The sequence below is a fragment of the Scyliorhinus torazame genome, chromosome 4 (assembly GCF_047496885.1).
Source record: "Scyliorhinus torazame isolate Kashiwa2021f chromosome 4, sScyTor2.1, whole genome shotgun sequence".
NCBI classification, from domain to species: domain Eukaryota; kingdom Metazoa; phylum Chordata; class Chondrichthyes; order Carcharhiniformes; family Scyliorhinidae; genus Scyliorhinus; species Scyliorhinus torazame.
Window position 1 is genome coordinate 74,667,185 of NC_092710.1, and position 24,881 is coordinate 74,692,065.

The following is a 24,881-nucleotide window of genomic DNA, read 5'->3' on the forward strand; positions in this document are numbered from 1 at the left end:
AGCTTTATCCACCCCGACACGGTAAGACGCTGTTCCTTGACCACCTATCCCAGCGCACAAAAGATTTCCCTAGCTGCAGGATCCCGCTCCGTACAGATCCAAGGATTCTGCATAGTTACCCTAACGGTACAGGGGCGGGAATTCAAAAACTACAAACTAAACGTCCTTCCCCAACTCTGCACCCCCACCTTACTGGGATTAGATTTCCAATGCAATCTACAGAGCCTTACGTTCAAATTCGGCGGCCCAATACCCCCACTCACTATCTGCGGCCTCGCAACCCTCAAGGTGCAACCCCCGTCCTTGTTTGCGAACCTCACCCCGGATTGCAAACCCGTCGCCACTAGGAGCAGACGGTACAGCGCCCAGGACCGGACCTAAAGTAAAGCTCCCTCGACACTGTCCCCATCAAAGACTCCCAGGACAAGTACAGCACAGGGTTAGATACAGAGTAAAGCTCCTTCTACACTGTCCCCATCAAACACTCCCAGGACAGGTACAGCACGGGGTTAGATACAGAGTAAAGCTCCCTCGACACTGTCCACATCAAACACTCCCAGGACAGGTACAGCACGGGGTTAGATACAGAGTAAAGCTCCCTCTACACTGTCCCCATCAAAGGCTCCCAGGACAGGTACAGCACGGTGTTAGATACAGAGTAAAGCTCCCTCGACACTGTCCCCATCAAACACTCCCAGGACAGGTACAGCACGGTGTTAGATACAGAGTAAAGTTCCTTCTACACTGTCCCCATCAAACACTCCCAGGACAGGTACAGCACGGGGTTGGATACAGAGTAAAGCTCCCTCGACACTGTCCCCATCCAACACTCCCAGGACAGGTACAGCACAGGCATAGATATAGAGTAAAGCACTGTAGCCACCTAAAATGGCTGATTCCCGATTAATTTGGCCAAAACCCGATGTAAAATGGCGAACCGAAAAGGCTGATGGGAAAAGCAGCCAACAGGACACAAACGGACAGCTGCAGACAGAATAGCGTATTGGGCTCTGGGGAAGTCGGCCCAGATCGATACCTGCGACCATTAGCAGCACATCAACCCAGACATCCGCAGTTTAATCGGCTATCCCCGGGAACAATTGCAACATATTAGCAATTGAATGCCGGGCCAGACCTGTCGGCGCCAGCAGTGGCCGAAACAAAGAGAGGTGAACGACCACCCCCCGATCGTGGAATCGCTCCATTATTGGAGCATATCGAACCCAGTGATTGGGACCAAGTCCAATCACTTGGAACCAGGTACAAGGTCCGACCCGAGAGGCGGGAAGCTCCTGGGACCTATAAAAATAGGGGCCAAGTTCAGATCGACCCTTCTCTCCCTTCTTCTCCTGCTCGCAACCTTCGCAAGAACCATCGACAAGAAACCGTAAGTTTGACTCCAGCGATCGCTACTCGATAGAAACTCCTAGCCATCGACCTGTATCAGCCTTTGAATCCCGCGGGCCAGACCCAATTCAATAAGCCATTCGTTTCCCTGACCTGGTGGGCCATTCCTAAAGTTAAGTATTGGCCTGTAGTGGTAGGTAGTAGTCTAGAAAGTAGGATTATTGTAGAAGTATTTATTGCTGTATATAATAAATGAGCGTTGATTTAACTTTTACTAAGCGGTGTGCTGTCTTATTAATCATTACTTGGACTTGAACCACGTGGCGGTATCAGAAAGATACCTGGCGACTCGTGAGCAAAGGTGACAGAATTAGAGCTAATAAAACTAAGGCTAAAACGGGCAACATTTTGGCGACTCTGGTGGGACCCGATCTAGAAGTGGAAAACCACTCCGGGAGAACCTAAGAAATTTTGAATTAGAATCCAATTGGAAACAAAAAAAACCACAAGTGTTCAAGCAGTTCTGATTAATAGTCATAATTCGGAAGTGTGTGTATGCATGCGTAACTAACAGGGCTATAAGGTAAAACTGATAGATTTTTGTTGCGTCAAAACTGTTGGAAGTCTGTATTTTCGGAAATTAGCGCAAGCCGTACCCGCAATTACAACACCGCCTTAGCCCCCTGTTCCAAATTTAAACGAAGCAAGCGGATAGGAAAGATGGCCATGCAGGCAATGCAGCGCCTCATGAACCCCGAGGACTTTGCGGTCGCAGCGACCAGCAGCAGTAGAGTGTGACAGTGTCCCACTTGGGAAGAGGAAATTCGTAAATATCTCAAGGGCAAAGCATGGCCCATGTGGAATGATTTCTGCAATAATGATGATTCAGGTCCCGGAAGTATAGGGCATACTTGGTGGGAGAACCTGAGTGAGATCCATAAAAAGAGCTTAGCAAAAGCACGCGAGCCGATGGTAATTGTGTCCTGTCTGGCACAATTGCGAGGCACAGAGGAGGTCGTCAGGACGCTCCGCAAAGAGGTAGAGGGCATACATCGTATGAGTAAAGTCGATGTGAGCGATGTTGAGAAAGAGAACCTGGAATTAAGGAGGAAATTAGCAGCAAAGGACGAAGAGGTGGCTGACGCCAAACGGGGTCACCAGTCTTGTCTGGCGCATTTGAGTAGTTTCCAGTCCCAGCACGAAAAGGCTTATCAGGACACGCAGCGTGCAGTCCTGGTAAAGAAGGAAACAGAGAAGCAGGTGGAGACGCTACAAAAACAATGTAGTGATCTCAAGGCAGCCTTGAGAGCGCTCCATGCTGCAACTACAGAACAAAGGCAGAGTACCATAGACCATGCAAAGTGCCGAAAGCAAACTGCAGACCTGCAATCACTGCTTTCTGTCCAAAAGGGATTTCAGGAAACCTTTGGGGAAAAGCTAGACCAAGAAGATGGCCCTGATTGGGAAGAATTACAGGTAACAGCACAGAGATATATTCAGGGAACATGTGCACAGGGAAAGCCCCAAAGGAGAAAAGCACCCCACCCCCCACACAGCAGGAAGTTCAGGCTCCCATGAACCCAGTCACCACCCACCGCACAGCCACATCGGACGAGGCGGAATTTCTATATTCCACCCCCCTAACAGTGACCCAATTACGGGACGCGTGTGCGAAAATCACACCGTTCCTCCCCGCTTCAGACCCCCACCATTTCTTTGCCACCGTCAAACACCAGGCGACCATGTACGGCCTGGATGAGAAAGAGCAGGTAAAGCTCACGGTCCTCAGCTTAGACCCATCGGTCGCAGCAGCCCTTCCCGACACACAGAACGTAGGAGGAGGCACCCTTGCAGAAATGCATACCGCGATCCTGGATGCGATCGGGTATAACCGGGGTAACCCCGTAGATGGCCTAAATAAGTGTAGGCAGAAGAAGTCGGAGCATCCCACAGCGTTCGCAGGACGCCTGTGGATTCACTTTGAAGCCGTTTTCGGAGACGTAGACCGTGCCCATTTGTCCCCTGGCCAAATGGACCCGCACCCTTATCTCCCATGCCACAGAGGCAGGACAGAATGCCTGCAATAGTTATGACCCCTCGGAGGAGGCTCATAACGAGAAGTGGATGGTAAAAAGATTGCCCCGCGTTTGGGAACAGTCTGCTCACAATAAACCCGCCGCTAAAACCCCCGAGGAAAAGCAAGCCGCCGCAGACATGCAGGCAGTAAGAACCACTCTCCACAACCCTGCCTGGGTAAATGAGGGAAAGAGCAGCCCCCCAGAAAAACCGCAAGAATGTTACAACTGCGGACAGTTGGGACATTTTGCCAAAGAGTGCAATGCCCCTAAAAAGCCACAGAGAGCCCAACAGACAGGCACTCTCAGTAGGAAAAAGACAGAGCCCATCCATAGCGTTAGCGCCCGTTCGGATCAGACGGACTTGACCGAAATGGACTGACGGTGTACAGGCTCCCCCAGTTGGGTCTGTGACACCCTTTGGGATAGGTCAGGACGCCCTGTAGTCGCAGCGAAAATTTAGGGACAGCCTATCGAGTTTCTTTGGGACACAGGAGGGTCCCGCACCACCTTAAATTCCTCCACTCTTGGTCAGGACACGTGGCCCACTACAGCCACTATCACCCTCAGCGGCTTTACAGGCCACTCACAGCAGGGACACATCACAGCCCCTGTACCCATCCAAATAGGAAACAGTACCACCAAGCACCCTGTAGTTTTAGTCGACCTGCCCCACACAGCAGAACACATTCTGGGAATCGACTTTATGAATTCCCACCACCTATCATTCGACCCAGTCAACCAGTGTGTCTGGAAGATGGCGAAATCCGCTAGAGCCCCCGAAGTGCTCACCATAGGGGACTACATGAACAAAATTAGCGCAGTGGGCGAGTTTTGGTTCAACCCCACCACACTTAGCACGGACCGACAGGTTAGGGCAGTCCTGCAAAAGAACAGGGCAGCATTCGCGACCCACAAGCACGACTGTGGACGGATGACTGGCTCCGTGCAAATAACAGGACCGGACCCTAGACCCCCAAAACAGTACGGATTCCCCCTAGAAGCAGAGGGAGAAATCCTAAAAGTTATTGACAGCTTATTAGAGCAGGGCGTACTAAGATCAGTAGCCTCAACTAATAATGCCCGATTTGGCCAGTGAGAAAGCCCGACGGATCATGGCGACTGACCATTGATTATCGGGAACTCAATAAAGTCACCCCCGCAGCAGCCCCCACCGTAGCAACAAGTCCCGAGACCATGCTCAAACAGGGACTCCATGTCCGATATTTTACGGTTTTGGACGTCAGTAATGGATTCTGGTCTGTTCCATTGGCAAAGGCGTGCCAGTATAAATTTGCCTTCACTTTCAGAGCGCAGCAGTACACGTGGACATGCCTGCCACAAGGATTCCACAACTCCCCCTCCATTTTCCACCGACATCTGGCAAATGGACTCGTAAAACTTTCTCGCCCCGAATGTCTGGTACAGTACGTAGATGATCTACTACTGCAGACAGACACAAAGGAAGAGCACATTGAGCTTCTGTCCGAACTCCTGGAATTATTACATTCAATTGGATGTAACGTCAACCCCAAAAAGGCCCAGATTTTGGAAGAGAAAGTGGTATATTTGGGTACTATTATCACACACGGCAAACGCGAGATCGAGCACAAAAGAATTGACTCGATCGCTAAATTGCCCCTTCCCCAGAACGTTTCAGCCCTCCGGTCGTTTTTAGGACTGGTTGGCTACTGCCGAAACCACATTGATGGTTTCGCCAGCAAGGCAGCGCCCCTCTCAGACCTCCTAAAGAAAGGAGCCCCCTGAGAATTGCTTCCGCAGCATACGGAGGCTGTGGAATCACTAAAACAGGCACTCATAGCCGCCCCCGCACTACAAGTTCCTGACCCGCTTTCCCCTTACGCTATAGAGGTAGCGACCACAGACCGCACCCTTTCAGCCGTGCTCCTACAGGAACGGCATGACCAGCTAAGACCCGTGGCTTATGCCTCCCGGATTTTAGATGCTGTGGAGCAGGGATTTTCAGCCTGTGAGAGGCACCTGCTCGCAGTTTTCTGGGCAGTCCAGTACTTTTCCTACATTACCGGACTGAACCCCATCACCATTTTGACCGGGCACACCCCCACACAACTTTTACTGGACGGACGACTTAAGGACAGTACCGTCAGCCAAATCCGCGCTGCCAGGTGGACCCGTCTCTTGCAGGGACGGGACATCACAGTAAAACGGACAAAGACTCACACATACTTAGCGGACAATCTACAATACCCCGGAACCCCCCATGAGTGTGAAATCATCTCTCCACTCCACAATACAGGCCCCTTTGTAGCAAGAACACCCCCCAGGAAAATATCAAATTCATCTCAGAGCCCCCCTCACCCGGACACGTGTGACCCCATCAGGATTTATGTGGATGGATCTTCCACAGACTTAGATGGGCAACGCATAACAGGTTGCGGGATTTATGTGGAGGACGCGCAGGGACGCGCCCTCGGGGAAATCGCATTAAAATTGCCCGGGCACTTAGGCGTGCAGGCAGCAGAGCTTGCGGCCATCGCCTACATTGTAGAGCACCCAGATTCCTTCCCCAGCCCAGCAGACATATATTCAGACAGCCTCTATGTCTGCAACAGCCTCACAGAATTTCTGCCCCTCTGGGAAACAAGAGGATTTGTTTCCGCGGATGGGAAACCCCTCCCCTCAGCCGCATTACTCCGCCATATTTTGCAAAAAGCCAAGGACAGGACTTTTGGCATGATAAAAGTCCGCAGCCACCATCGTTCCTCCCCCCCTGGAAATGTAAAAGCCGACGCGCTGGCTAAGGCAGGATCCAGGCATGGGTACTTTTGGAAGCCCCCCGAGAGCGCCCCAGTGAGTGCGCCAGTGAGTGCGCCAGTGAGTGCAGTTCAGGTCACACAGACTAGGATCGAGGATCTAGTCGAGGCCCAGAAGCAGGATAGCGCTCTCATTGAGATCGTGAAAGGGAAGTTTCCAGCCTCATACGAGAGGTTCAGAAATACACTGACCACACATGACGGTGTGGTGTTAAAGGACACCCTTTATGTAGTTCCTGAGCAGGATAGGAACCAAGTGATTTGTTTATTCCATGATGGTCATGGACACCAGGGAATCGATCCCACCACAGCCCACCTCAAACAGCTTTGTTGGTGGCCAAATCTCAAGGAAGATGTATCCCATTACATTGAGAATTGCCTTATCTGTGCGCAGAATAACCCCGATAGATATGCCAAAAAGGCTCAGTCAGCCACACCCGACCCGTTAACGGCCCCTGGACTAACCTCCAGATCGATTTTATAGGTCCATTGCCCCCTTGCAGGAATGGCTATAAATATGTACTGGTGGTCATAGACACGTTTACAAAGTGGGTGGAAGCATTTCCGGCCCGCACCAACACCGCGAAAACCACAGCCAAGATCCTAACCCACCACATCTTTACAAGATGGGGACTCCCCCGCAGTATTGAATCGGACCACGGTTCTCATTTTACGGGACGGGTCATGCAGAACGTCCTCACGATATTTGGCATTACCCAAAAATTTCACATTGCGTACCACCCTCAGTCGAGCGGTTTAGTGGAGCGCATGAATCGGTCCCTAAAAACCACCCTCAGAAAAATGGTCCAGCGGACAGCAAGTGATGCTGTCTGTATATAACCCCAGCACATTACTGTCTCCGAAATACTCGGGTCCGTACTCCATTGCGGATAAAGTAAGCCCATCAGTATACAAAATAAAATACCCCAATGGTAAGACTGCGTGGTTTCATATAAACCAGTTGAAGGTTTATGGAACACAGTCAAACCACGCACATCACGTCATGCTTGACGCAGCAGACCACACCCCGCCCACAGCCAATGTAACCCGACCAACCCCCACCACCTCCAGCCCAGCCACGGACTCGACCTCGACTCCACCCCCAAAATATACACCCCGCCCCGGAACGCCCACAGACTGCAGCAGCAGAGACAGCGACTGTGACTCGGACGATGGCCACAGCGCGCCTCCCTACTATCCCCATGCAACCGGACCCACACCCAGCGACTCCGACTACGTTCCCAGTGATCCCTTCCTGATCACTTTTCTAAACAAACCCCACCACCGACCACCGAACCACACGGACGACCCCGACTTTGTCCCCACACAACTCGACCCAATCCATTGGCACCGCGACAATTCCTACAGACTCGTCCGCAACGACGAGAGCGACCCCAACTCACACCACACAGCCCTCTCAACATTAATCCACTCCAGAGTTTGGTACCCGGGAGAAGGTGACGACCTCGGGTCTGACTCCCAAACCGCCAACCCCTTTGTGACCCTGTTCGCAACCGAGAACTGAGGTGTCCACATGATGTTTAAAGGAAACGCTTGGGAAAGTGTTGTCTCTTCCTGATGGAACCTGCAGAATGTTTCATGTTGTTCGTACGTTTGTTTAAGTGTTGTTCGTCCGACAGGAGAATGTTTCTCACTGTCACACACCCATTCACCTGAAACTTCTGAGCTCTTTCCCACAGACACCCACCGCGGCCAGACACTTGTTCAGCGGAACTAGCTTATCTGCAGATACCTGTTCGGGTATCAGACGCCCGATCGTAACTGCTCTTCTGATTCAAGGATAGAATCACTACGGCAGTCCCACCACGATGACTACATTTGTGCCCGTTCTTGTCGGTTGCTCAGGCAGTGGAGAAACGGCGTGAGACCCGCGCTGCCTGGGGACCCCCCCGTTGGTCAAACACGCTCGGGTAGGGGAGATACGGCATTGGTAGCCGTCCTACCCGGGGACTCCACCCAAATCTTACCCGTCGCGGCCCATACGCACCTCATTTGACATTTTCAATTCAAAAAGTTTTTGTTTTTTTTGGCGACCTTTAGGTTGCTGCCATCTGCTATTTACATCCTGGAACATTGGGATGGTAAATCAGCACTGGTCCGTCATTGGGAAGTGTGCCGTGTCCTAAAATTTGTTTTGACAAAAATAAATGAGGGAGTCACACATAGTGACCAATTATAAGGGAATAATTGGCCCCAAAGGACAGACACACTAACATACCGGATATTAAACAAAGATAGTTACAGATACTCTGCTTGTTTCTACAGAACGCCAGAAGCTCCAGGATCGGAGAAAACAGAGAACACAAAGAAAGAAAAAGAAAGAGGACAGCCATGAGGACTTCATTCATCGTGATCAAAATCTTTTTATTGGACATTTGGTTGCGCGGGAACGCGGACCCCATTACGCCAAACCCCCCCCAGCCGTTAATGTTTCACTGCCCCGCAGTACCAAGAGCCCAGTCACCAGCGACACTACATCTTCCTGGTGTGCCAGGTCCATAACCTGGTACTCCCTGTCCTACGTGATCGAAGCACTGTTCGCGTTGGCAATACTCTGCTGTGTCGTGCAGACTATGCGCCTCCGAAAATGGAGAAGGAGAGCGTACCGCGCTCGGACCCCGGTATATCGGATCCGATCCCTTATATTCGGCTATGACCAGATCCCCGACCCCCGCAACCTATAACACGATAATAAAGAACATGCACTTGCGTTTTTCTGTAAATAAAAGATGTACAAAACTTTCCATTAAAAAAAAATGTATGATCCTGAGCTTGACTGCCAAGCCAGGAAAGAGTATATTAAATGTTATGATTGTTGTTGTGTGTTTTGGGAAGATAGGATAATGCAATGTTTAGTGAGTATAGTGTATTTAGGTAAAGTTAGAGGTTCCAAGATTTTTTAATTTTTTAAATGCATGCCCCTGCCTGACATAGCGCCCTTAGAATTGTTTAGGTAAAAATGTTTGTGCATAGCTAGGGTCAAAGTAGTGGCCATGTAGGAGGTGTCCCCCCCCGGTCAGGGAACGGAAAGGACAAAATCTATGTGATCCTTCACGCTTTGGGTTAGGATCACAAGGAGGGAAAGTAGCCACCTAAAATGGCTGATTCCTGATTAATTTGGCCAAAACCCGATGTAAAATGGCGAACCGAAAAGGCTGATGGGAAAAGCAGCCAACAGGGCACAAACGGACAGCTGCAGACAGAATAGCGTATTGGGCTCTGGGGAAGTCGGCCCAGATCGATACCTGCGACCATTAGCAGCACATCAACCCAGACATCTGCAGTTTAATCGGCTATCCCCGGGAACAATTGCAACATATTAGCAACATAAAGCCGATCCAGACCTCTCGGCGCCAGCAGTGGCTGAGACAAAGAAAGGTGAACGACCACCCCCCGATCGAGGAATCGCCCCATTATTGGAGCATATCGAACCCAGTGATTGGGACCAAGTCCAATCACTTGGGACTCAGGGTCAAGGTCCGTCCCGAGAGGCAGGAAGCCCCCGGGAACTATAAAAGTAAGGGGCCAAGTTCATATCGACCCTTCTCTCCCTTCTTCTCCTGCTCGCAACCTTCGCAAGAACCATCGACAAGAAACCGTATGTTTGACTCCAGCGATCGCTACCCGATAGAGACTCCTAGCCATCGACCTGTATCAGCCTTTGAATCCCGCGGGCCAGACCCAATTCGATAAGCCATTCGTTTCCCTGACCTGGTGGGCCATTCCCAAAGGTTAAGTATTGGCCTGTAGTGGTAGGTAGTAGTCTAGAAAGTAGGATTATTGTGTAAGTATTTATTGTTGTATATAATAAATGACCGTTGATTTCAATCTTACTAAGCGGTGTGCTGTCTTATTAATCATAACTCGAGCTTGAACCACGTGGCGGTATCAGAAAGATACCTGGCGACTCGTGAGCAAAGGTGACAGAATTAGAGCTAATAAAACTAAGGCTAATAAGAGCAACAGCATCCTCTACACTGTCCCCATTCAACACTCCCAGGACAGGTATACATGGGCTGAAATACAGAGTAAAGTTCCCTCTACACTGTCCCCATCAAACACTCCCAGGACAGGTATACATGGGCTGAAATACAGAGTAAAGTTCCCTCTACACTGTCCCCATCAAACACTCCCAGGACAGGTACAGCACGGGGTTAGATACAGAGTAAAGCTCCCTCTACACTGTCCCCATCAAACACTCCCAGGACAGGTACAGCACGGGGTTAGATACAGAGTAAAGCTCCCACTGCACTGTCCCCATCTAACACTCCCAGGATAGGTACAGCACGGGGTTAGATACCGAGTAAAGCTCCCTCTACACTGTCCCCATCAAACACTCCCAGGACAGGTACAGCACGGGGTTAGATACAGAGTAAAGCTCCCTCTACACTGTCCCCATCAAACACTCCCAGGACAGGTATACATGGGCTGAAATACAGAGTAAAGTTCCCTCTACACTGTCCCCATCAAACACTCCCAGGACAGGTACAGCACGGGGTTAGATACAGAGTAAAGCTCCCACTGCACTGTCCCCATCAAACACTCCCTGGACAGGTACAGCACGGGGTTAGATACAGAGTAAAGCTCCCTCTACACTGTCCCCATCAAACACTCCCAGGACAGGTACAGCACAGGGTTTGATGCTGAGTAAATCTCCTTCTACAGTGTCCTCATCAAACACTCCCAGGACAGGTACAGCACGGGGTTAGATACAGAGTAAAGCTCCCTCTATACTGTCCACATCAAACACCCCCAGGACATGTACAGCACGTGGTAAGTTACAGAGAAAAGCACTCTCTACACTTCCCCATCAAACACTCCCAGGATAGGTACAGCACAGGCTTAGATACAGCATAAAGCTCCCTCTACACTGTCCCCATCAAACACTCCCAGGAAAAGAACAGCATGGGGTTAGATACAGAGTAAAGCTCCCTCTACACTGTCCCCATGAAACACTCCCAGGACAGGTACAGCACGGGGTTAGATCCAGAGTAAAGCTCCCTCTACACTGTCCCCATCAAACACTCCCAGGACAGGTACAGCACGGTGTAAGATACAGAGTAAAGCTCCCTCTACACTGTTCCCATCAAACACTCCCAGGACAGGTACAGCACGGGGTTAGATACAGAGTAAAGCTCCCTCTACACTGTCCCCATCAAACACTCCCAGGACAGGTACAGCACGGGTTAGATACAGAGTAAAGCTCCCTCAACACTGTCCCCATCAAACAATCCCAGGACAGGTACAGCACGGGGTTAGATACAGAGTAAAGCTCCCTCCACACTGTCCCAATCAAACACTCCCAGGACAGGTACAGCGCGGGGTTAGATACAGAGTAAAGCTCCCTCTACACTGTCCCCATCAAACACACCAAGGACAGGTACAACATGGGGTTAGATACAGAGTTAAGCTACGTCTACACTGTCCCCATCAAACACTCCCAGGACAGGTACAGCACGGGGTTTGCGACAGAGAAAAGCTCCCTCTACACTGTCCCCATCAAACACTCCCAGGACAGGTACAGCACGGGTTAGATACAGAGTAAAGCTCCCTCAACACTGTCCCCATCAAACACCCCCAGGACAGGTACATCACGGGGTTAGATACAGAGTAAAGCTCCCTCCACACTGTCCCAATCAAACACTCCCAGGACAGGTACAGCGCGGGGTTAGATACAGAGTAAAGCTCCCTCTACACTGTCCCCATCAAACACACCAAGGACAGGTACAACATGGGGTTAGATACAGAGTTAAGCTACGTCTACACTGTCCCCATCAAACACTCCCAGGACAGGTACAGCACGGGGTTTGCGACAGAGTAAAGCTCCCTCTACACTGTCCCCATCAAACACTCCCAGGACAGGTACAGCACGGGGTTAGATTCAGAGTAAATCTCCCTCTGCACTGTCCCCATCAAACACTCCCATGACAGGTACAGCACGGAGTTAGATACAGAGTAAAGCTCCCTCTACACTGTCCCCATCAAACACTCCCAGGACAGGTACAGCACGGAGTTAGTTACAGAGTAAAGCTCCCGCTACACAGTCCTCATCAAACACTCCCAGGACAGGTACAGCACCGGGTTAGATACAGAGTAAAGCTCCCTCTACACTGTCCCCATTAAACATTCCCAGGACAGGTACAGCACGGGGTAAGATACAGAGTAAAGCTCCCTGTACACTGTCCTCATCTAACACTCCCAGGACAGGTACAGCACGGGGTTATGAACAGAGTAAAGCTCCCTCTACACTGTCTCCATCAAACACTCCCAGGACAGGTACAGCACGGGGTTAGATACAGAGTAAAGCTCCCTCTACACTGTCCCCATCAAAAAGTCCCAGGACAGGTACAGGATGGGGGTAGATACAGAGTAAAGCTCCCTCTACACTGTCTCCATCAAACACTCCCAGGACAGGTACAGCACGGGGTTAGATACAGATTAAAGCTCCCTCTACACTGTCTCCATCAAACACTCCCAGGACAGATACAGCACGGGGTTATGAACAGAGTAAAGCTCCCTCTACACTGTCCTCATCAAACATTTCCAGGACAGGTACAGCACGGGGTTAGATACAGAGCAAAGCTCCCTCTACACTGTCCCCATCAAACACTGCCAGGACAGGTACAGCACGGGGTTAGTTACAGAGTAAAGCTCCCTCTACACTGACCCCATCAAACACTCCCAGGACAGGTACAAGATGGGGTTAGATTCAGAGTAAAGCTCCCTCTACACTGTCCCCATCAAACACTCCCAGGACAGGTACAGCACGGGTTAGATACAGAGTAAAGCTCCCTCTACACTGTCCCCATCAAACACTCCCAGGACAGGTACAGCACGGGGTTAGATACAGAGTAAAGCACCCTCTACACTGTCCCCATCAAACACTCCCAGGACAGATACAGCACGGGGTTAGATACAGAGTAAAGCTCCCTGTACACTGTCCTCATCTAACACTCCCAGGACAGATACAGCACGGGGTTATGAACAGAGTAAAGATCCCTCTACACTGTCTCCATCAAACACTCCCAGGACAGGTACAGCACGGGGTTAGATACAGAGTAAAGCTCCCTCTACACTGTCTCCATCAAACACTCCCAGGACAGGTACAGCACGGGGTTAGATACAGAGTAAAGCTCCCTCTACACTGTCTCAATCAAACACTCCCAGGACAGGTACAAGATGGGGTTAGATTCAGAGTAAAGCTCCCTCTACACTGTCCCCATCAAACACTCCCAGGACAGGTACAGCACGGGTTAGATACAGAGTAAAGCTCCCTCTACACTGTCCCCATCAAACACTCCCAGGACAGGTACAGCACGGGGTTAGATACAGAGTAAAGCACCCTCTACACTGTCCCCATCAAACACTCCCAGGAGAGATACAGCACGGGGTTAGATACAGAGTAAAGCTCCCTGTACACTGTCCTCATCTAACACTCCCAGGACAGATACAGCACGGGGTTATGAACAGAGTAAAGATCCCTCTACACTGTCTCCATCAAACACTCCCAGGACAGGTACAGCACGGGGTTAGATACAGAGTAAAGCTCCCTCTACACTGTCCCCATCAAACACTCCCAGGACAGATACCGCATGGGGTTATGAACAGAGTAAAGCTCCCTCTACACTGTCCTCATCAAACACTCCCAGGACAGGTACAGCATGGGGTTAGATACAGAGTAAAGCTCCCTCTACACTGTCCCCATCAAACACTGCCAGGACAGGTACAGCATGGGGTTAGTTACAGATTAAAGCTCCCTCTACAATGTCCCCATCAAACACTCCCAGGACAGGTACAGCACGGGGTTAGATTCAGAGTAAAGCTCCCTCTACACTGTCGCCATCAAACACTCCCAGGACAGGTACAGCACGGGTTAGATACAGCGTAAAGCTCCCTCTACACTGTCCCCATCAAACACTCCCAGGACAGGAACAGCACGGGGTTAGATACAGAGTAAAGCTCCCTCTACACTGTCCCCATCAAACACTCCCAGGACAGGTACAGCGCGGGGTTAGATACAGAGTAAAGCTCCCTCTACACTGTCCCCATCAAACACTCCCAGGACAGGTACTGCGCGGGGTTAGATACAGAGTAAAGCTCCCTCTACACTGTCCCCATCAAACACTCCCAGGACAGGTACAGCACGGGGTCAGATACAGAGCAAAGCTCCCTCTACACTGTCCCCATCAAACACTCCCAGGACAGGTACAGCACGAAGTTAGATAAAGAGTAAAGCTCCCTCTAGACTATCCCCATCAAACACTCCCAGGACAGGCACAGCACGGGGTTAGATACAGAGTAAACCTCCCGCTACACTGTCCCCATCAAACACTCCCAGGCCAGGTACAACATGGGGTTAGATACAGAGTTAAGCTACCTCTACACTGTCCGCATGAAACATTCCCAGGACAGGTACAGCACGGGGTTAGATACAAAGTAAAGCTCCCTCTACACTTTCCCCCTCAAACACTCCCAGGACAGCTACAGCACGGGGTTAGATACAGAGTAAAGCTCCCTCTACACTGTCCCCATAAACACTCCCAGGACAGGTACAGCACGGGGTTAGATACAGAGTAAAGCTCCCTCTACACTGTCCCCATAAACACTCCCAGGACAGGTACAGCACGGGGTTAGATACAGAGTAAATCTCCCTCTACACTGTCCCCATCAAACATTCCCATGACAGGTACAGCACGGAGTTAGATACAGAGTAAAGCTCCCGCTACACTGTCCCCTTCAAACACTCCCAGGACAGATACAGCACATGGTTAGATACAGAGTAAAGCTCCCTGTACACTGTCCTCATCTAACACTCCCAGGACAGATACAGCACGGGGTTATGAACAGAGTAAAATTCCCTCTAACCTGTCTCCATCAAACACTCCCAGGACAGGTACAGCACGGGGTTAGATACAGAGTAAAGCTCCCTCTACACTGTCCCCATCAAAAACTCCCAGGACAGGTACAGCATGGGGTTAGATACAGAGTAAAGCTCCCTCTACACTGTCTCCATCAAACACTCCCAGGACAGGTACAGCACGGGGTTAGATACAGAGTAAAGCTCCCTCTACACTGTCCCCATCAAACACTCCCAGGACAGATACAGCACGGGGTTATGAACAGAGTAAAGCTCCCTCTACACTGTCCTCATCAAACACTCCCAGGACAGGTACAGCACGGGGTTAGATACAGAGTAAAGCTCCCTCTACACTGTCCCCATCAAACACTGCCAGGACAGGTACAGCACGGGGTTAGTTACAGAGTAAAGCTCCCTCTACACTGTCCCCATCAAACACTCCCAGTACAGGTACAGCACGTGGTTAGATTCAGAGTAAAGCTCCCTCTACACTGTCGCCATCAAACACTCCCAGGATAGGTACAGCACGGGTTAGATACAGAGTAAAGCTCCCTCTACACTGTCCCCATCAAACACTCCCAGGACAGGTACAGCACGGGGTTAGATACAGAGTAAAGCTCCCTCTACACTGTCCCCATCAAACACTCCCAGGACAGGTACATCGCGGGGTTAGATACAGAGTAAAGCTCCCTCTACACTGTCCCCATCAAACACTCCCAGGACAGGTACAGCACGGGGTCAGATACAGAGCAAAGCTCCCTCTACACTGTCCCCATCAAACACTCCCAGGACAGGTACAGCACGAAGTTAGATAAAGAGTAAAGCTCCCTCTACACTGTCCCCATCAAACACTCCCAGGACAGGTTCAGCACAGGGTTAGATACAGAGTAAAACCCCCTCTACACTGTCCCATCAAACACTCCCAGCGCAGGAACAGCACGGGGTTAGATACAGAGTAAAGCTACCACTATACTGTCCCCATCAAACACTCCCAGGACACGTACAACATGGCGTTAGATACAGAATTAAGCTACGTCTACACTGTCCCCATCAAACACTCCCAGGACAGATACAGCATGGGGTTAGATATAGAGTAAAGCTCCCTCTACACTGTCCCCATCAAACACTCCCAGGACAGGGACAGCACATGGTGAGATACAGAGTTAAGCTACCTCTACACTGTTCCCATCAAACACTCCCAGGACAAGTACAGCACGGTGTTAGATACAGAGTAAAGGTCCCTCTACACTGTCCCCATTAAACACTCCCAGGACAGGTACAGCACGGGGTTAGATACAGAGTAAAGCTCCCGCTACACTGTCCGCATCAAACACTCCCAGGACAGGTACAACATGGGGTTAGATACAGAGTTAAGCTACCTCTACACTGTCCCCATCAAACACTCCCAGGACAGGTACAGCACGGTGTTAGATAGAGAGTTAAGCTACCTCTACACTGTCCCCATGAAACACTCCCAGGACAGGTACAGCACGGGGTTAGATACAAAGTAAAGCTCCCTCTACACTTTCCCCATCAAACACTCCCAGGACAGGTACAGCACGGGGTTAGATACAGAGTAAAGCTCCCTCTACACTGTCCCCATCAAACACTCCCAGGACAGGTACAGCACGGGGTTAGATACAGAGTAAATCTCCCTCTACACTATCCCCATCAAACACCCCCATAACAGGTACAGCACGGAGTTAGATACAGAGTAAAGCTCCCTCTACACTGTCGCCATCAAACACTCCCATGACAGGTACAGCATGTAGTTAGATACAGAGTAAAGCTCACGCTACACAGTCCTCATCAAACACTCCCAGGACAGGTACAGCACCGCGTTAGATACAGAGTATAGCTCCCTCTACACTGTCCCCATCAAACACTCCCAGGACTGGTACAGCACGGGGATCGATACAGAGTAAAGCTCCCGCACCACTGTCCCCATCAAACTCTCCCAGGACAGGTACAGCACGGGGTTAGATACAGAGTAAAGCTCCCTCTACACTGTCCCCATCAAACACTCCCAGGACAGATACAGCACGGGGTTAGATACAGAGTAAAGCTCCCTCTACACTGTCCTCATCTAACTCTCCCAGGACAGATACAGCACTGGGTTATGAACAGAGTAAAGCTCCCTCTACACTGTCTGCATCAAACACTCCCAGGACAGGTACAGCACGGGGTTAGATACAGAGTAAAGCTCCCTCTACACTGTCCCCATCAAAAACTCCCAGGACAGGTACAGCACGGTGTTAGATACAGAGTAAAGCTCCCTCTATACTGTCCCCATCAAACACTCCCAGGACAGATACAGCACTGGGTTAGATACAGAGTAAAGCTCCCTCTACACAGTCCCCATCAAACACTCCCTGGACAGGTACAGCACGGGGTTAGATACAGAGTAAAGCTCCCTCGACACTGTCCACATCAAACACTCCCAGGACAGGTACAGCACGGGGTTAGATACAGAGTAAAGATCCCTCTACACGATCCCCATCAAACACTCCCAAGACAGGTACAGCACGGGGTTAGATACATAGTAAAGCTCCCACTATGCTGTCCCCATCAAACACTCCCAGGACAGGGACAGCTGGGGTTCGATACAGAGTAAAGCTCCCTCTACACTGTCCCCATCAAACACTCCCAAGACAGGTACAGGACGGGGTTAGATACAGAGTAAAGCTCCCACTACACTGTCCCCATCAAACATTCCGAGGACAGGTACAGCACGGGGTTAGATACAGAGTAAATCTCCCTCTACACTGTCCCCATCAAACTCTCCCAGGACAGGTACAGCACGGGGTTAGATACAGAGTAAAGCTCCCACTACACTGTCCTCATCTAACTCTCCCAGGACAGATACAGCACTGGGTTATGAACAGAGTAAAGCTCCCTCTACACTGTCTGCATCAAACACTCCCAGGACAGGTACAGCACGGGGTTAGATACAGAGTAAAGCTCCCTCTACACTGTCCCCATCAAAAACTCCCAGGACAGGTACAGCACGGTGTTAGATACAGAGTAAAGCTCCCTCTATACTGTCCCCATCAAACACTCCCAGGACAGATACAGCACTGGGTTAGATACAGAGTAAAGCTCCCTCTACACAGTCCCCATCAAACACTCCCTGGACAGGTACAGCACGGGGTTAGATACAGAGTAAAGCTCCCTCGACACTGTCCACATCAAACACTCCCAGGACAGGTACAGCACGGGGTTAGATACAGAGTAAAGATCCCTCTACACGATCCCCATCAAACACTCCCAAGACAGGTACAGCACGGGGTTAGATACATAGTAAAGCTCCCACTATGCTGTCCCCATCAAACACTCCCAGGACAGGGACAGCTGGGGTTCGATACAGAGTAAAGCTCCCTCTACACTGTCCCCATCAAACACTCCCAAGACAGGTACAGCACGGGGTTAGATACAGAGTAAAGCTCCCACTACACTGTCCCCATCAAACACTCCGAGGACAGGTACAGCACGGGGTTAGATACAGAGTAAATCTCCCTCTACACTGTCCCCATCAAACTCTCCCAGGACAGGTACAGCACGGGGTTAGATACAGAGTAAAGCTCCCACTACACTGTCCCCATCAAACACTCCCAGGACAGGTACAGCACGGGGTTAGATACAGAGTAAATCTCCCTCTACACTGTCCCCATCAAACTCTCCCAGGGCAGGTACAGCACGGGGTTAGATACAGAGTAAAGCTCCTCTACACTGTCCCCATCAAACACTCCCAGGACAGGTACAGCACGGAGTTAGATACAGAGTAAATCTCGCTCTAACCTGTCTCCATCAAACACTCCTAGGACAGGTACAGCACGGGGTTAGAAACAGAGTAAAGCTCCCACTACACTGTCCCCATCAAACACTCCAGGACAGGTACAGCATGGGATTAGATAGAGAGTAAAGCTCCCTCTGCACTGTCCCCATCAAACACTCCCAGGATATGGACAGCACGGGGTTAGATACAGAGTAAAGCTCCCTCTACACTGTCCCCATCAAACACTCCCAGGACAAATGCTGCAACAATTTTCCGACGGATTGATTCCCGGTCTCTGAAGGAATTGGAGGAATTAAATTCGGGAACTCACCGGTTACTTTAACACTGATTTGCGCCGTTCTGCTCCCAATCTTATTTGTTGCTTCACAGACATAGGTTCCAGCATCTTTGATGGAAAGTGAGCCACGAAACATCAGTTTGTTCCCCTGTGGTAGGCTGTTATTAGGCAAGGAACCTTCCATTCTAAAGGGTATTAGCAAGAGAGCAGTAATGTGAAAACAGCTTTCCAAGCAAACACCCCTTCCCATTCACACCCATTGAACACAATCTCAATGGACCCAAACCCCTTACCATTCACTCCCAGAGTACACAATCCCAGTAGACCCAAACTCCTTCCCATTCACTCACACTGAACACAATCCCAGTAGACCCAAACTCCTGCCCATTCACTCCCACTGTACACAATCCCAGTGGACCCAAACCCCTTACCATTCACTCCCAGAGTACACAATCCCAGTAGACCCAAACTCCTTCCCATTCACTCACACTGAACACAATCCCAGTAGACCCAAACTCCTGCCCATTCACTCCCACTGTACACAATCCCAGTAGACCCAAACTCCTTCCCATTCACTCACACTGTACACAATCCCAATAAATCCAAACTCCTTCCCATTCACTCACACTGTACACAATCCCAGTAGACCCAAGCTCCTTCCCATTCACCCACACTGTTCACAATCCCAATGGACCCAAACCCCTTCCCATTCACTCCCACTGTACACAATCCCATTAGATCCAAACCACTTCCTATTCACTCGCACTGTACACAATCCCAGTTGACCCAAACCACTTCCCATTCAGTCCCTCTGCACACAATCCCAATGAATCCAAAACCCTTCCCATTCACTCCCACGGTACACATTCCCAATTGACCCGAACATGTTCCCATTCACTCCCATTTTACGCAATCCCAATGGACCCAACCCCCTTCCCATTCACTCCCAATGTACACAATCACAATAGATTTAAACCCCTTCCCATTCACTCTCACTGTGCACAATCCAATGGACCCCGGACCCCTTCCCGTTCACTCCCACTATTCACAATCCCAATGGTTGCAAACCCCTTCTTATTCACTGCCACTGTACACTATCCCAATGGATCCAAACTCTTTCCCATTCACTCCCACTGTACACAATCCCAATGGATCCAAAACCCTTCCCGTTCACTCCCACTGTGCACAATCCCAATGGACTCAACACCCTTCCCGTTCACTCCCACTGTACACAATCCCAATGGATCCAAAACCCTTCCCGTTCACTCCCACTGTGCACTATCCCAATGGATCCAAACTCTTTCCCATTCACTCACACTGTACACAATCCCAATGGACTCAACCCCCTTACCGTTCACTCCCACTGTACACAATCCCAATGGATCCAAAACCCTTCCCGTTCACTCCCACTGTACACAATCCCAATGGACCCAAACGCTTTCCCATTCAGTCCCTCTGCACACAATCCCAATGGACCAAACCCCTTCCCATTCACTCCCACTGTACACCATCTCAATGGATCCAAACTCCTTCCCATTCACTCCCACTGCACACAATCCCAATGGACACAAACCCTTTACCATTCACTCCCATTGTACACAATCCCAATGGTTGCAAACCCCTTCCCATTCACTCCCACTGTACAATATCCCAATGAAATGAAATTAAAATCACTTATTGTCACAAGTAGATTTCAAATGAAGTTACTGTGAAAAGCCACTAGTCGCCGGGACACAATCCCAATGGACCAAAACCACTTCCCATTCACTCCCAGGGTACACAATCCCAATGGAACCAGACCCCTTCCCATTCACTCCCACTGTACGCAATCCCAATGGACCCAAGCCCCTTCCGATTCACTCCAACTTTACACAATCCCGATGGACCCAAACTCATTTCCATTGACTCCCTCAATACAGAATCCCAATGGTCCCAAACCCCTTCCCATTCACTTCCACTGTACACAATCCAAATGGACCAAGCCCCTTACCATTCACTCCCACTGTACACAATCCCAATGAATCCAAAAACCTTCCTATTCACTCCCTCTGTACACAATCCCAATGAATCCAAAACCCTTCCCATTCACTCCCACTGTACACATTCCCAATTGACCCAAACACGTTCCCATTCACTCCCATTTTACGCAATCCCAATGGACCCAACCCCCTTCCCATTCACTCCCAATGTACACAATCACAATAGTTTTAAACCCCTTCCCATTCACTCTCACTGTGCACAATCCCAATGGACACCGAACCCCTTCCCGTTCACTCCCACTATTCACAATCGCAATGGTTGCAAACCCCTTCCTATTCACTGTCACTGTACACTATCCCAATGGATCCAAACTCTTTCCCATTCACTCACACTGTACACAATCACAATGGACTAAACCCCCTTCGCGTTCACTCCCACTGTACACAATCCCAATGGATCCAAAACCCTTCCCGTTCACTCCCACTGTGCACAATCCCAATGGACACAAACCCCTTCCCATTCACTCTCAATGTAGACAACCCCAATGGAACCAAACCCCTTACCATTCACTCCCAGAGTACACAATCCAAGTTGACCCAATCTTCTTCCCATTCCCTCCCACTGTACACAATCCCAGTAGACCCAAACTCCTTCCCGTTCACTCCCACTGTACACAATCCCAATGGATCCAAAACCCTTCCCGTTCACTCCCACTGTGCACAATCCCAATGGACTCAACCCCCTTCCCGTTCACTCCCACTGTACACAATCCCAATTGATCCAAAACCCTTCCCGTTCACTCCCACTGTGCACAATCCCAATGGACCCAAACTCCTTCCCATTCACTCACACTGTTCACAATCCCAGTAGACCCAAACCTTTTCCCATTCAGTCCCTCTGCACACAATCCCAATGGACCAAACCCCTTCCCATTCACTCCCACTGTAAACCATCTCAATGGACCCAAACTCCTTCCCATTCACTCACAATGTACACAATCCTAATGGACCCAAACCACTTCCCATTCACTCCCACTGTACACAACCCCAGTGAGCCCAAACCTGTTCCCACTCACTCCCACTGTACACAATCCCAGTAGACCCAAACTCCTTCCCATTCACTCACACTGTGCACAATCCCAATGGACCCAAACCCCTTCCCATTCACTCCCACTGTACAAATTCCCAGTAGATCCAAACCCCTTCCTATTCACACCCACTGTACACAATCCCAGAAGACCCAAACCCCTTCCCATTCACTCCCACTGTACACAATCCCAGTAGACCCAAACCCCTTCAAATTCACTCCCACTGTATATAATCCCAGGAGACCCAAACTCCTTCCCATTCACTCCCACTGCACACAATCCCAATGGGCCCAAACCCCTTCCCATTCACTCACACTGGACACAATCTCAATGGACCCAAACTGCTTCCCATTCACTCCCAGAGTACACAATCCCTGTGGACCCAAACTCCTTCCCATTCACTCCCACTGTACACAATCCCAATGGACCCAAACTCCTTCCCATTCATTCCCACTGTCCACAAACCCAATGGAATCAAACCCCTTCCCATTCACTCCCACTGTACACAATCACAGTGGACCCAAACTCCTTCCCATTAACTCCCTCCGCACACAATCCCAATGGACCCAAACTCCCTCTCATTCACTCCCACTGTACACAATCCCAGTGGCCCTGAATCCGTTCCCATTCCCTACCACTGTACACAATCCCAGTGGACCCAAACTCCTTCCCATTCACTCCCACTGTCCACAAACCTAATGGACCTGAACTCCTTTCCATTCAGTCCCTCTGCACACAATCCCAATGGACCCAAACCCTTTCCCATTCACTCACACTGTTCACAATCCCAATGGACCCAAACCCCTTCCCATTCACTCCCACTGTACACAATCCCATTAGATCCGAACCACTTCCTATTCACTCGCAGTGTACACAAACCCAGTAGACCCAAACCCCTTCCCATTCAGTCCCTCTGCACACAATCCCAATGGACCCAAACCCCTTCCCATTCACTCCCACTGTACACAGTTTCAATGGATCCAAACTCCTTCCGATTCACTCCCACTGCACACAATCCCAATGGACACAAACCCTTTCCCATTCACTCCCACTACACACAATCTCAATGGACACAAACCCCTTCCCATTTACTCCCACTGAACACAATCCCAATGGACCCAAACCCCTTCCCATTCACTCCCATTGTACACAATCCCAATTGTTGCAAACCCCTTCCCATTCACTCCCACTGTACACTATCCCAATGAAATGAAATTAAAATCACTTATTGTCACAAGTAGATTTCAAATGAAGTTACTGTGAAAAGCCACTAGTCGCCGGGACACAATCCCAATGGACCCAAACCACTTCCCATTCACTCCCAGTGTACACAATCCCAATGGACCCAAACCCTTTCCCATTCACTCCCACTGTACAGAATCCCAATGGACCCAAATCCCTTCCCATTCACTCCCACTGTACACAATCCCAATGGAACCAAACAACTTCCCATTCACTCATACTGTACACAATCCCAATGAATCCACAAACCTTCCCATTCACTCCCTCTGAACACATCCCAATGAATCCAAAACCTTTCCCATTCACTCCCACTGTGCACATTCCCAATTGACCCAAACACGTTCCCATTCACTCCCATTTTACGCAATCCCAATGGACCCCGAACCCCTTCCCGTTCACTCAAACTATTCACAATCCCAATGGTTGCAAACCCCTTCCTATTCACTGCCACTGTACACTATCCCAATGGACCCAAACTCATTTCCATTGACTCCCTCAATACAGAATCCCAATGGTCCCAAACCCTTTCCCATTCACTCTCACTGTACACAATCCCAATGCACCAAACCCCTTACCTTTCACTCCCACTGTGCACAATTCCAATGAATCCAAAAACCTTCCCATTCACTCCCTCTGTACACAATCCCAATGAATCCAAAACCCTTCCCATTCACTCCCAATGTACATAATCACAATAGATTTAAACCCCTTCCCATTCACTCCCACTGTGCACAATCCCAATGGACCCCAAACCCCTTCCCGTTCACTCCCACTATTCACAATCCCAATGGTTGCAAACCCCTTCCTATTCACTGCCACTGTACACTATCCCAATGGATCCAAACTCTTTCCCATTCACTCACACTGTACACAATCCCAATGGACCCAAACCCCTTACCATTCACTCCCACTGTTCACAATCCCAATGGAACCAAACCCCTTGCATTCACTCCCACAGTAAACAATCCCAATGGGTGCAAACCACTTCCCATTCACTCGACTGTACACTATCCCAATGAAATGAGATTAAAATGACTTAATGTCACAAGTAGATTTCAAATGAAGTTACTGTGAAAACCCCTAGTTGCCGGGACACAATCCCAATGAATCCAAAACCCTTCCCATTCACTCCCAATGTACATAATCACAATAGATTTAAACCCCTTCCCGTTCACTCCCACTGTACACAATCCCAATGGATCCAAAACCCTTCCCGTTCACTCCCACTGTGCACAATCCCAATGGACACAAACCCCATCCCATTCACTCTCAATGTAGACAACCCCAATGGAACCAAACCCCTTACAATTCACTCCCAGAGTACACAATCCCAGTTGACCCAAACTCCTTCCCATTCCCTCCCACTGTACACAATCCCAGTAGACCCAAACTCCTTCCCATTCA

The 24,881-nt window shown here is 50.0% G+C and overlaps 1 protein-coding gene across 1 annotated transcript in view; it reads right to left on the minus strand.

Moving 5' to 3' along the window:
• Positions 1-24,881, minus strand: part of LOC140410305 (nectin-4-like) — a 149,536-nt gene that overhangs the window by 35,053 nt on the left and 89,602 nt on the right. The window contains exon 5 of the mRNA XM_072498286.1: positions 19,202-19,353. Coding sequence (XP_072354387.1) covers positions 19,202-19,353 — 152 coding nt within the window. The remainder of the gene's footprint in view (positions 1-19,201; positions 19,354-24,881) is intronic.